The 13,632-nt window shown below is 40.2% G+C and overlaps 1 protein-coding gene across 14 annotated transcripts in view; it reads right to left on the bottom strand.

Moving 5' to 3' along the window:
* Window positions 1–13,632, bottom strand: part of CPNE4 (copine 4) — a 280,684-nt gene that overhangs the window by 168,366 nt on the left and 98,686 nt on the right. For all 14 annotated transcript variants that reach the window (XM_063407749.1, XM_063407773.1, XM_063407832.1 and 11 more), the window contains one exon: window positions 10,342–10,529. In XM_063407749.1, coding sequence (XP_063263819.1) covers window positions 10,342–10,529 — 188 coding nt within the window. The remainder of the gene's footprint in view (window positions 1–10,341; window positions 10,530–13,632) is intronic.

The raw sequence follows: 13,632 nt of genomic DNA, 5'->3' as shown, positions 1-13,632 counted from the left end.
TTCATGACTGTTAATCCAGTTACTCCAAAGTTAAGATGAAGACAAAATTTTCAAGTAGCTTAAAACAGTTCAAACTGTTTCTACCAGCAACAACACACAAATGTTTGCAAAGCCATGGAGAAATGTGACCACAGAGCACCCGACCCGGTTCCTTGGCAGGTACGAACGGCAAGGTCAGCACGCAGTGCTGCTGGCAAACACAGACACGCTCTGCCTGAAGACATCTGCTGGAGAAATGGCTGTAAAGAAATTGTTCACCAGGAAGGAACAGAGTTCCTCAAACATTTCCATAATCCCTGATCCTCTGGGCATTGAAATAGGATGCAAACAAGTACGGGCCATTCAGATTTCCATCTAAGCTAGTGCAGTATTGAACAGATTTTTAAGCATGTAGCTATTTCCTAACATAGCAAAATGACTACATGATCCCACATTTCATTTTCACAGCTCTCCTAGGGGCTAATTTACGAGGCAGAGGGCTCCTGGAAATCAGCCCCACCAGAAGATCTTTCTGGGAGAGGATGCTCCAGGCCACAGGTTCAGGGAGAGATCATGCAGCTTTTACCACCTCTCATACATAAGCACTCCCTCCTGACATCTCAGGAGTACACTTGGTTTTATTCAATTATGTAAACTATGAGAAAATAACTCTTCAGTCTCCGTAGCTTGAACATAGGGGACCTGAAGAGGTTTAGTTGTACAGATAGAGAAGCCAGCTTCCAGCTCTGGTAGAGAAGAAACATCCCACCCAAATATGACCACTCTCAATGACAACAAAGACATCTACTTTCTAGTTTCTCTCCTTTGCACATGCATTACATTTCACAAACTGCACTACAGAGGCAGAAAATTATGTTTGAGCTAGTGGAATGATATGATATTTCATATATATTGACTCAACATGACAGTATTTGTTTTCAGTTGAGGCAATCTGTCTGAAATGAGTTCAAGCTGAAGGACTAGCTGATTTAAAAAGACAGGAAAAAAAGCACTGTGGCTGTCTTTAAATGCTGAGACACAAAGGAGGCTCAAGAAAAAGCAGCAGTGATGGATGAGATAAAAACAAGAGGGCGTTATTAAGAAATGGATTTTAAATAAATAGATACAGTACTACTTGGGGTCTAAAAAGAAAAATCATCAAAACCTAATGATGTTCATATTTCTGAACTAGGCACAGGAGGAAAAAATTCCCAGTACCAGCTTCTTATCAAGTATTTGCCAACATAAGAAAACTACACCCTTTAGTTTTCAGACTTCCAACTTTGCATAAGTAGTTTGGAAAGATCTGGGAGCGAGTTCTCTTTCTTTTTAACAAGAAGGGTAATATAAATTACAGTTCCAGGTTTTCAGCTTACACATGTATATATTTGTAAAAATGTACTAAGTGCATTAGGGCCTGAACAGAAAATGATGAATGATGCTCTGTTGGATATGGAGGAAAACTGAACAGCAGATTCCCTCCATGTGGAGAACTTTTCTTTTTCCAGAAAGGGTTAATGACAGGAGGTCTTCAGCAGGCAAACCCTTGGAAGAAAGGGTGCCTCCAAAATATTAAGGCTTGGAAAGGAAGATATCTGATTAGATGAATTCAGGCTGAGAATGGACCAAGATAAAACATTCAATTAGCCTGCAGTCTGACCCCACAGACTTCCAGTGGTGCTTGAAAAAGATGAGCTGTCTTTGACAGTCACACCATACAAAAAGACTTCAAGGAAATGTACCAGGAACAGAAAGCAAAAGCTAAAAGCAACTCTTGGCAGCAACAGAGGTTACAAAGTAGTTTGGTGTAAAGAAACTTTCATTAGCATCAACAGAGACTTGATGAAAAAGGAGAAAAAAAAAGGTATGATATTAAATTATGAGGATGAAATAAACCATGAAGGCATATACACAAGCACAATGCTACGGTGTAAATAAAATCACAGCTTTCAGTTTGATGAGTGAAAACAAGTCTAATGGCACCTAAAAAATTCTTAAGCATCATCGTCTAGGAACATCTGTTGGGAAGTGAATGCAGCAGGACTGCTCTCATTTCTTCCTTGGTCCAGAGGTCAATAATCAACTCACAGATCATCACCTGCAAGTTGTGCAGGGCATAGACCTGTGCTCATACAAGACCAAGTGCTCTGAAGGCCTGAATGATCTGGGCAGGAGGGGCCAATCAACTTGACTGCCAGCCCTGAGTCAGGAAAGGTAGGACTTTGGCCACCTTGTGGCTTAATTAGAAAAAATCCCATTGCCTTTATTTCCTCATTAAAGTCTGATCATTTCAGTTAAAGACTCAGTTCTTCCCCATTGGCTTACATCAACCGTGATCTCCATTAATCCCATTTTACAATAGATCTAGTATTTCATTAAAGACTTTGATCTAAGCTTCCACCAGAGAACTTGCAGGTAGCATTTCCAATTATCAACCCTCTTCTACATCCAAAAGAGCAAAACTCCCAAATCTGCAAATGAATCAGAAGCTTCCTCACAAAGAGAAGAGCTAATTTCATAACCTCTATTCAGTGAACGCACCTTCTTGCCACCAAATTTGACATAATCTGATATAAAACATCTCATCAGAACTCTGTAAGTTCATTTCTTTGTCAGAGAAAGATCTTCCTAAGATGATATGTTCTTATTACGGTAACCCCATTACTGAAAAATAATTTCATACAGGCTGTTTGTTCACCAAGTTGAAATCTTAAGATTGAAATCAGAAAAATGGAATCTAGAATCTGCTCTAGCATCGACTAGAGTATTATTTAAAAAAAAAAATCCCCAAACCCATCAAACTTCCAATAAACTAGCCCACCATGAAGCCTTGCAGTTCTTTAAAGCAGAGAATAAATCCCAAACTGCTGCTCAGAAATCTCTGTGGAACAGACAACAGGTTATGGCACTACATCTCTGCAATGCTCTGAAATAAACACAGCTCAAATAACTACCCAAAGAAATCCATGTTTCATGATAGGTTAGGTATGCTGAATCTTCAAAATATGGGTTGCCTTTTTATACAGTCACAGACAAATCAGAAGAATAAAATCCCAAATGGCATTGAGAAAATGAACAGGGATTTTCTCAGTGTCTCCTTTAATAAAGGAAAAAAGGAACTTAAAAATAATCAACAAGAGGCAAGTTCAAAAAATACAAGTAATATTACTTTATTCAACCCCCACTTAAGCTGCTGAACCCTTATGTCCCATTATATCCTGAAATTTTATCTTTTATATACAAAAACTTTTAAAATTATTTGAACTAAGCCATGGAAGTTATTCTAATAACTTTTTTTACAATTACAATGGCATAAACTCATGTGTAAGAACTCCCTGAGCTGCACATCACTGTGAGCTGGAAGAACAATCTGGAAAGACACTTTTATATTTCTGTGATCTCATATTTCTTCAGCATCACCAACTAGATGCAAGATGGGCAAGACTAGACAGCCTCAAGCCTCATTCTGTATGGCTACTGGTGGTAGTTCTTGTTTGTGATCATTGAAACCTCCAGTTCCATCCAAATACTTCATATGTTTGCTGTTCATCAAAATGAACCAAAAATGATGTAATTTTTTGTGTGTACTTATATGCGGGGGGGATTTTTCCCTCTTCACAGTATTTTTGTGTGCATTTTGGAACAGTTTGGTAAAGTCATGGAATATATCATCACACAGACTCCCCTATTTCATGGCTTGTTGGCTTTTGCAGTGGGCTGTAACAGCCACAGATGGGTAACATGAAAGCTACTTTTGGGTATCTATGGAAACAAATAGCTGAAGTCTGCCTCAGGGTCTTCTCTTCAGATCCTTCACCCATGCTAGGAAGGGGCAGAAAATTTCCCCCAGTCTCCAATACACAGAGGAGAGAAATGTGGCAGCAGGTGCTGGGAATGTAAATGGGGAGCTGAGGTGAAAAGGCAGAGGAAGGAGAAGGATGCTGGAATTCAGAAAAGATGCAAAAGAGAGAGCAGGACTACTAAGGGGAAAAGCAAATACAGATAAAGAGCAAGACTGTCCTTCCTATAGCTTCATCCCTATGTAGCCTGTTTAGTAGGCTCCACGGAGTATCCTATACCTTAACTAGTTCCATGCATTTCCTAGCTCACTGCTCTCTGCCATCTGTTTGCATGAAGGTCTGTGTGGATGTGCAGGTTGATGTGAAAGGAAAAGGAAACACAGACAACTCAGTTTTGTTTGTTTAGTCCTGCCAAGCTGATCCTCCAAATGTCATGCTTAATTACAAGTGAATAACTTTTATTTTAGGAATATCAACACATTCTTACCAAAGCTCACTGAGTTTTTCACAAATTGTGACTTCAGAGAACATTTCAAGGAAAAAATCTATTTCAGATTTTCAGGTTCAAACAAACTTATCCATTCTAACGATTTTAACGAATTCCATCAAGATGGAATGGAATTTTAGCAAGTTGTCATGGGTTGACATTAGACAAAATGCCAATGCACCCATGAGGGTATATTTTACCTAATGAACGACTGTGAGATGTGGTCAAGAACAGAGCAGAGCAGGCCTGATACTTGAAACAGACAGACAATTTATTATGCTACATAACAATGGACAATAGAAAAGGAAAGAAAAACCCAACCACCCAAAAGCAGAAGAGAAAACCTCCCAAAAACACTGCTTCTCCTCCCCCCAATTTCCATTCCATACATGCTCACTCAGTTGACTCCAGCACATTACCTTCATCTACTTGCTTAATCCCTCAACGACCCTGGGTTCCTAATCCAAATCATCATCCTTTAAAATTCAGACAATCCACATTCCATCCAGGACGAGAGGAGTCTCTCTCGCACCACAGACCCCCCCCCACAGGAAACACAGGTCCACCATCCCGTGTTCCCACGTCACCCATGGCACTGCCTCGAAGAGTCTGCCAGGGTGACACCCTCCTTTCCATGTCCAGCACTCTCACTGCCGTCCATGGACCTGAACTGCAACAGGGCTCTTTTTAAGGATGTTTTGGCCAAGTACCAAAAACCAGCCATCTTCTCATTTTGGGACTCAGGTCCCCCCCATTTACCCCTGGGGCCGGGGGCTCCACGAAGCAGGCCAGAACGTCTCTGGGTTTGAGCCAAAAACATCCACCCAAACACAGTCTTATTTATAGTCAGGAGGGTCCAGGGTCCGTCTATGGCTATCATTATGCAAGAAAAGTCCAGCCTCATAGGCCACTCCTCTTCATTCCGGCAATCGAAGGGGCTTCTTTTCATCTCACATTACCCTCTCGGTCCCAGGCTGTCCTCTCTCTTCTAAAACCACCAACTATGAGAATTCAGCGTCCAGGGATAACTCTCTTCTGCCTTAGAAAGAGTTAAAAGCTTTTATCTCCCACCACCAAGGTCAGGCACAGGCGATCGCAGGCACTGCAGCTCTCACAAGCAGCTCCAGCTCGGCACCTTCTCTCTGTGGGGGGAGGAGAGAGACGGGACCGGGGGGGGGGGAAGGGGGGGGAACGGGATGGGACAGGGAGGGGGACGGAAGGCACCTCCAAAGTTCTCCCTCCACCCCTCCATTCTAGATGGAAGCTGGACCAGCTCCACTCCAGCTCCCTCTGTTCCCCACCCCGAGGCCCACCTTGCTCAGCCAGGCCCACCTTGCTCCCCTCCCCCACCCGGCCTAGCCAGGCCCGGGCAGGGGAGAGGAGAAGACGCTCCCTCTCCGAAAGCAGAGCAGGGAAAGAGAGAGTCCTGCTGGGAAATCCGGCTTTTAACCCCTCGTGTCCTCAGAGGCGTGTCCAACCTCTTAGTGGCCAACAAAGGTGCCAATACTCAGACCTAAGGACTGATTGGTTTGACCACTACTTCCAAAAAAAACTCACTTCCCTTCAAACCACGACACGAGTGCATGTTGTCTTTGGGTGCTGCTTCATGTGCTCTGCAATTATTAAGGTTTAATAAACGTTTTGAGTTAAAAGCAAAACCTCCAGCTGGCTGTTCAAACCCACAAGGCAGCAGACACTCTCTGTCCTGCTGCTGAAAACCAGAAGAGTACAACAACAGGAAGCCCTCTCTGATTCACAAACACGGCTACTTGTCTTCCTCAGCCCCTCTTCCCAGCTCCAGACATCACATCCCACCTGGTTAAGTCAGGCTGTGTGACACCTCCTGATCTCAAGTAAATCTTGGATGACCAGACACAGCTCAGCAAGTTACAGAGCTTTCAAAATAACATGTATTATGGGTATTTGTCATATGCAGATAACCTGTGAACGGGCCCAGGCTCCTTTCTTGGGAATAAGGAGTTAATGAGCATGCCAGTGCCAGCACATCTCAGCTGAAGGCTCCAATGCTATATACATTAGTTAACATTCATTACACATGGATATTCACACTCTAGATGGGTAAAATAATCATTGGAGCAAAGGAATTTATCATCATGCACCTCCGTCATTCACTATCTGAAACTCAGCACAGTATTTAAACTCCTTGAATACATTCAAAACAGGATGGAAAAACAGCCATTAATTATCCTAAACTAACACATTAAGTACAACATTTGGGCACTGTGCAAGTTTGCACCTGCCTAAAGTTATAGCCAGAAAAACTAAAACCCAGTCCTGGATCAGCAGATTGGCTTTTAGTACATAAACATATGTACTAAAAGTACATAAACATAGCATAATCTTAAATTCTGGTGTATCACACCCTGTCACGTTAGGCTGCCTGTATGAGAAGGAGCAAACTGACGATTTTCCTGGGAGCCACAACATATCATTTACACTCTAACTTGGTGGAGACAGTGTTTTTCAGCCAGCACCAACATCCATACACAGGGAAATGCAGTGGGCAGGTGTGTGTGCACACTTGTGTGTGTGCCGGTTTGTTTACAGAGAAATATCTATCCAGAAGAAGAAAAAAAACAACAGGCATATCTGTCTCAGAACAGGGTACAGCACCAAGAACCATTTGAGTATTTATTCAAGTTCCCAATGGTTTCACTACTGAGGAGTTTGGTGTCCCTTATCAAATCATCTAGGGAATTACAGGCCCACCAATTTCGCCTCAGTTCCTGGGAAGTTGATTAGCAGTTAATCCCAGGCACATTAAGGATAAGAAAATCATCATGAGTAGCCAACCAAAAAAAAGTCATGCCTGAACAGCTTGACAAACTTCTGAAATGAAGTATATCTACCTGGCCTGGTAGATGAGGGAAGAGCAGTGAATATTTTCTACCTGGACTCCGATAAGGCCTTTGAAACCATCTCCCCTAAGATATTCATAGAAGAGCTGTTGATGCAGGGAATGGATGAGCAGACAGACAGTGAGGTGGACTGAAAACTGGCCAGGCAGAGGTTGGTTACAAGTGAGACAAATTCTAATGAGATGCCAGTGACCAGCAGTGGGCCACAGGGGTCAGAGCTGGATCCTGTTTAAGATCTTCATGAATGACCTGGATTATGGGGCAGACTGTACCTTCAGCAAGTCTGTAGGTGACACACCTGGAACACTCAGGGGGCATCTTATCAATGTAATACTGAAGGGAAGGTCCAAAGACAACAGAGCTGGGCTTCTTTTCACTGGTGGCTAGCAACAGAACCAGAGGTAATGGGCACTAGGTGAAATTTAGGAACATGTTAGGAAACTTTTTTCACTTCTAACAGTGAAAGCACTGGCACAGGTTGCCCAGGAAGTATACAGAATCCCCATCCTTTAGTAATATTCAAAACCTGTCTGACATAGTCCTGGGCAACTGGCTCTAGGTGTCCTCACCTGAGCAGCACATGGACCATGGAACCTCTAGAGGTCCCTTCCAACCTCACCAATTCTGTGCCCAGGAAACAAACAAACAAAACCCTCCAAAACTAAACAAAACAGGAAAACCTAGTTGAAAAAAAATGAAAAAGAATATTGAGATGTCATTTCCAATCTCTGGAAATGGCACCAACCCACTCTACAAGAGCATCAACACATTTTCATTCTATATTTACATGTGTGGGTGGCATAATTTACACACACACACATATATGCACACACAGAACTGCAAAATTTCCTCAGCAACAGGCTGAGAATTTTATCAGAATTCTCCCAGAGACAAATGTGCACAGATCACTCACTTCCAGGGATTGTCTGCATGTGTGGAGTGACTGCCTTATATCCCAGTATCTGTACATGCACAGTGCAATCCCATCAATCTAAGCCCACATGCTTCAGCTGCATCTGGCCCAAGAGGAGCCAGCCCTCAGTACTTTCCATGGATTTCAAAAGCACTTATATGCAAGAGCACAACCTACACAGACCACAGGCTGTACTTCAAACACTTCAATTCAGGTACTCCGTGCTGACAAAACTCCACACAACCAGAGTATGCGATCAGTACATCCATTTCAGTAACACTGTATCTTGCTACAGCACACTTGGATTTCCAAGGGGTTTAAGGCATCTGGAAATTCAAGATAATTTATGAAGGCACTAAACCCACACTCCTCAGTTCTACTCCTTTTTCTGGGTTGCCTTTTTTATTGATTTCTATGTTGAATATGCTCACTTCACTGGAAGCTGGGCTTTATTATTTTTTAATTATTACTTTGTCTGTTTTTTCAGGTCTTGTTGGATCATTGATTGCCATCAGCAGAAAATTCTTCCAGCCAAATTATGTGTCCAGCTATATCTGAGTGACTCTGCTCAATTTAGCTCAGCAATTGGAACTTAATTAAAAATTCTGTTAAGAAGGTGCTGGCCAGAGAAGTCTCATCATGGCCGAGTGGCATTCACTTTGCAGCATTGATAGGAACATGAACTAATAAATTTCTTTTTTCCCATACAAAAATTAATTGCCTGGACTCTCACTAGACAATAGGAGCAACTGACGTAAGATGAGAATCCTATCAATGGGCAGATCTGTTCTTCAAGAATTACTCTATTCAGGCAATCACTTTCTGTATTAAAAACCACATCAAATAAAGGGAATCTCCATTACTACATCAGAATATATAATTTAAATCTACTTACCCTGCCAAACTGTATATAAATGCACCCAAAGCTATCAGAGAACTGAGACAGCAAAGAAGTTCTCATTGTGTCCTTTCCAAACGGGGCCATTTCATTTATGTTGACCTTTAATCCATTGCTTGGTTAATTTCTATTATTTGTATGATTCCACACAGTGCAGCTAAATGCTTTTTTACCTACACAGAGAGCTAAAATTACCCTTTTTAGGATAACTTTTGTATCACCCTAAATTTCAATTACATGGACACATTGATTTTATAGCAATAAAAGAATGGTGAGAGTTTTATTTTTATTTATAGTCTGGTTTTCTACCAGGGATATGTCTAGTGGTTCTACAAGAGTAAACTAAGAAAAGTAGAATGCTATCAAAACCCCCTTAACTTTCCTAGGCTGGTGCTGGCCTGAACTGGAAAAATTTCATAGGTCAAAATGATTAGAATAAATGGAACAAAATCCTTGAAGTCTGAAAAGCTTGGCTGAAAATGCTAAATTAAAAGACCCCTGCATTTAAAATTTTGCTTTCGGCATATGCTCATCATTATTATTTTTATCTTTTTGTAGAGAAGACAATTCTATGCTGAATGCTAACACTTTTGAAAAGAGATGGATGAATATGCACAAAAAATTAACTGGATTTAATAGATTCCTAATTTTCTCTTACATACTTTCTATTCTCTTTTTAAGTCACACCTTTTAGCTTGATTAACCACAAACACTCAACTGTAACTATTAAGTAAAATAACTAACAAGATGTCATCAAAAATATTACATTCCATTCTATTTTCCATAGTTACAATTTGAATTTTTTTAAGACCCCATGTTTCCAGTTATCAAAGAAATTATTTCCATGATAAATAAAATAACACAAAGCAGGATTTTAATCAAACATGGAACCTACAATACAAGGCAAATTGATTAAGGCCTAAGTAAAACATTAGATTTACTAATTCCAAAAACTAATCCAACTGTAATGCTCAAAATTTGCAAGTCAAGCTACTCTGTCACCAAATCCCTCGCCAACTAATAATAAATCCTCCTCTCTTCCACATTATTCCTCTTCTTTATATAGTAATGACTGGTGGTCACTATCATTATCTATGCTATTATATTGCTTTTATGAAAAAAATAAGGCCTAAAGGGAAAAGTTCTATGATGCTTCATGCTTTATTCAGCTTGATTTTTAATCTAGATTCCAAAGAGAAGTTCAAAGTTTTTGATTCAAAGTGTGTTAGGGTTAATGGAATATCTCCCTTAACACTTGCAAGATTATGCCACGGGCTTCAAATTGCGTCTTCTCTTTACTGCTCTTGCTATTTCAATTTGGCCCCAGTTTGTCTATGCCATCCTAAAGTGCCAGAAGAATCAATTTTATTTTATTAAACACTCACCTCAAACCACTGGCCGTGCGACTGCATTTTTAGGATGACACAAGGATCTGGTTTTGAGAGGGCATCCCTGTCTGATATGCCTTTGCATGCAACCCGCAACTCCACTTTAGTCAGGCATGGGCTGTTAAAAATTCCCAGGGTATTGGCTGCTGATTCATAGATGTTGCTCATTTTCTTCATTCCTTGTTCTGAAAGAGAGAAAAGGTCTGTTAAGGATGGTGCACACACGGTACAGCCCCTCCTTCCACACAGAAGCCAATGCAAAGTTCTGCTAGACACCAACAGTGAATGAGAACCAGAGCATGAGGGGAAAGAAGAAAATCAAAGGAATACCTATTGAATAAAGAAATAATCATCTCATATGTTTATAAGTAAGCCAAGTTCAGAATGAAATTTTTCACCACGCCTCTGAACTCTCGGAGTGAACTGCGACCTCAACTTCCATCTCTGCTCCTGCTTATAGAGTCACATTTCCCCAAGCCAAAGCATAGATAGACAGGATGGTAATTCTTATATTCTTATGACAGCACCTTAACAAGGGTAAATTACATTTGGTCAAGACTCTGCCAGTGTGCTTTTATTTCTCCCTATTTTTTCTAAAGAGTATGCACTTTTTACACAAACTTTTGGCATAAATGCCCTTTCATACCAACCCTAAATTCCAAAATACATTTCACTGTTTCCACACTTAATGCAGAAGATCGTCTGCCTCCATTCCTAAGCAGGTAGCCAAGACTGATGCTCTAAACAGAAGGGCAGGATATTTATGCTGCCATATCTTGTTGTTATGGAGTGTTTGCTCTTTTGGGTCGGGAATCAGAGTTACACGAGCATGGATAGCTGGAATAACAGGGACCTCCAACCCTCCTTCATTATGAACATCACCATCAATCTTGTAGCTCAAGAATTTCTTGCAACAGAAACAACAAAAATATTTTAACACAGAGTTTACCAAAAATCCCTATATAACTATTTTTGAATAAGGGAACACTACAATTTGTTCTGAGCTTCACAGCCTGACCCTTTAAAAATCTGCTTCCTAATACATGGATTAGTGCCTTCATCATACCCTATGCATAACAGCCACAAAAAATAAACCTCATACTTCTTGCAGGCAGATTTGTCTTGCCATTTTATCCGCAAGACATTCTAGTAGTCTGTTTCAAACCTTTTCACTGTCTATTCCCCAACACTCTGTTGTCAGATGTTAATGATTTTTGAGAACTGTTTTGATAAAAATTCCATTTCTGAGATACGGAAATGTAAGTGAAGTTTTCTTTCCCCAAATCTGCTAAGTTAAAAATAAACTCAAAACCCGCAAAGTCACACTTATCCCTTTTTCCTATGGATTAGAAAGGTAAAATTAGAAAGATGTTTCTCAGTTCAGAGTAAGGGGAGATAGCAATAGTGTAAACCTCTAATCTATACAGACAAATTTCAGGAATGCAAGTCTGAATGATGAGGCAGATTCTCTCAGCCCCTGGCAGAATGGATAAAAGCTTTTTAACAACTTACAATTCTTCAAATCTATACAACAACTGACTGTATGACCACTGACATGCAGTGACTACCCCATTCAGATATAGGTGCAGTGAGCCTGAGTGGACCCCAATCACCCTCTGAAGCTCAGGCTCTACAGGCATATTTAAAAATGTGAGCCCCATCACAAACATAGCGTCTGACATCCTGAGATCAAAACAGTCACCTTCAGCCCCTTCCAGTTACTTGTAAATATTGTCACCTAAACTACTGCTCCTTGGACTTACTGCCAGGAAAGAAACATGACTGAGGAAATAGGCAAAACTAAACAACACATGGAAAAGGTAATGATACTGGGCTACATTATAAAGAGAGGGACTGGAGAGACTGTTGTCTAATTATTCATCATTTTGTAATCCCATCTCCTTCAGAAAGCTCATCCCACACATTTACAAGACATTTTTACATGTTGCCCTTTCCAAATTGAAATCCATTTGAAAATTGGGTTAATTCTGTCTCATACACATCATGCATCATTAATAAAATGTCATCCTTTGTGCAGAAATAGTCTGGTGATTTAATTAAACTAGATGATTTCAACACTGAAGAGAAGAGGAAAAAGTAGCACAGTGAGGGGGAGAGATGTATTTTTCTCCCTCCTACAATAATTATACATTGGTTTTTCAGAACAGCAGGTAAGTATAAAAATTATATTTCTTTTTATCACTACAACTATTATTTCAGCTTTTGCAAGTTCTAAATTTATCAATGGAAAATATCAAGCCACAGCCTTATTCTTTTGTCTCATTATATTCTTCTTTTAATATAATCACCATCTTGGGCTGTTGTGCTGATGTCACATCACCAGGAAGCTGGAGGCCTGGAAAAAAGATTTTGAGCCCACTGAAAGCAGCTAAAAACAGTATTGTTTTGCACAAACATAGACAAGTTAGACTGCGTACGAAGTTTTTTTGTCAATTAACTATATATATTATTGATGGAGGAAAAAATTATTCCTTTTTCTTTGCTACAAACTCCTCCTTTTTCAGTTCATTAGAACCTTGTTATTCCTTCAAGTCCACACAGTTTCAATGTTCACTGAACAAGACTGTACCCATTAGAGAAAAGCATTAGCACAGATACAAAAAATAAATGAAATAAGTGATAGGTCACATACTTCTAAAGTTTTCATTTCATCATTGCATACATTCTCTCTCATTTCCCCTGCAAAACAGGAGAGTGGTGGATCATATGCTTCCCACACAAACTTATTAGCCAGTGCTAGACTGAACAGAATGGGGAAGCAAAATCAGGCCTTCTGTTTTCAACTCGCCATAGTGAAACATCAAGAAAACAGTACCAACTGGAAAAAATTAAAACTGCACTATGCTGAAATTGAAATTTACTAGGCTATAAAAAAACCCAACCAACCAACCAAAACCCTAACAAACAAACAAAAAATACCAAACCAAAGAATGTGTCAGCTACAAAGGAAAAGGGAGAACCTCGAAGACAGGCCTCTGTCTCCAGTCTCTCAAACATGTTCTATATCTGGCATATTTAGAGCTCATTTACTAGAAATTAACATGCTCTTTCAACCTTTTTAAAGAGAGTCATGGCTCAAAGTGACCTTACTGATATATATGATGAGGTGGGGAACTAAGGATATGAAGCCAAATTCTTGTCAGTAGTGCCCACTGACAGGACAAGAGGCAACTGGCACAAACTGAAATTCAGGAAATTCTGATTAAAGAAAAGGAATTTTTTTACTATAATGTTGGTTGAGCACTGCAACATGCTTCTTGGAGAAAT

Source organism: Prinia subflava, chromosome 1 (genome assembly GCF_021018805.1).
Source record: "Prinia subflava isolate CZ2003 ecotype Zambia chromosome 1, Cam_Psub_1.2, whole genome shotgun sequence".
In the NCBI taxonomy this organism is placed as follows: Eukaryota; Metazoa; Chordata; class Aves; order Passeriformes; family Cisticolidae; genus Prinia; species Prinia subflava.
The sequence above is the reverse complement of the archived record's forward strand: the minus strand, read 5'-3'. Positions and strand labels throughout refer to the sequence as shown.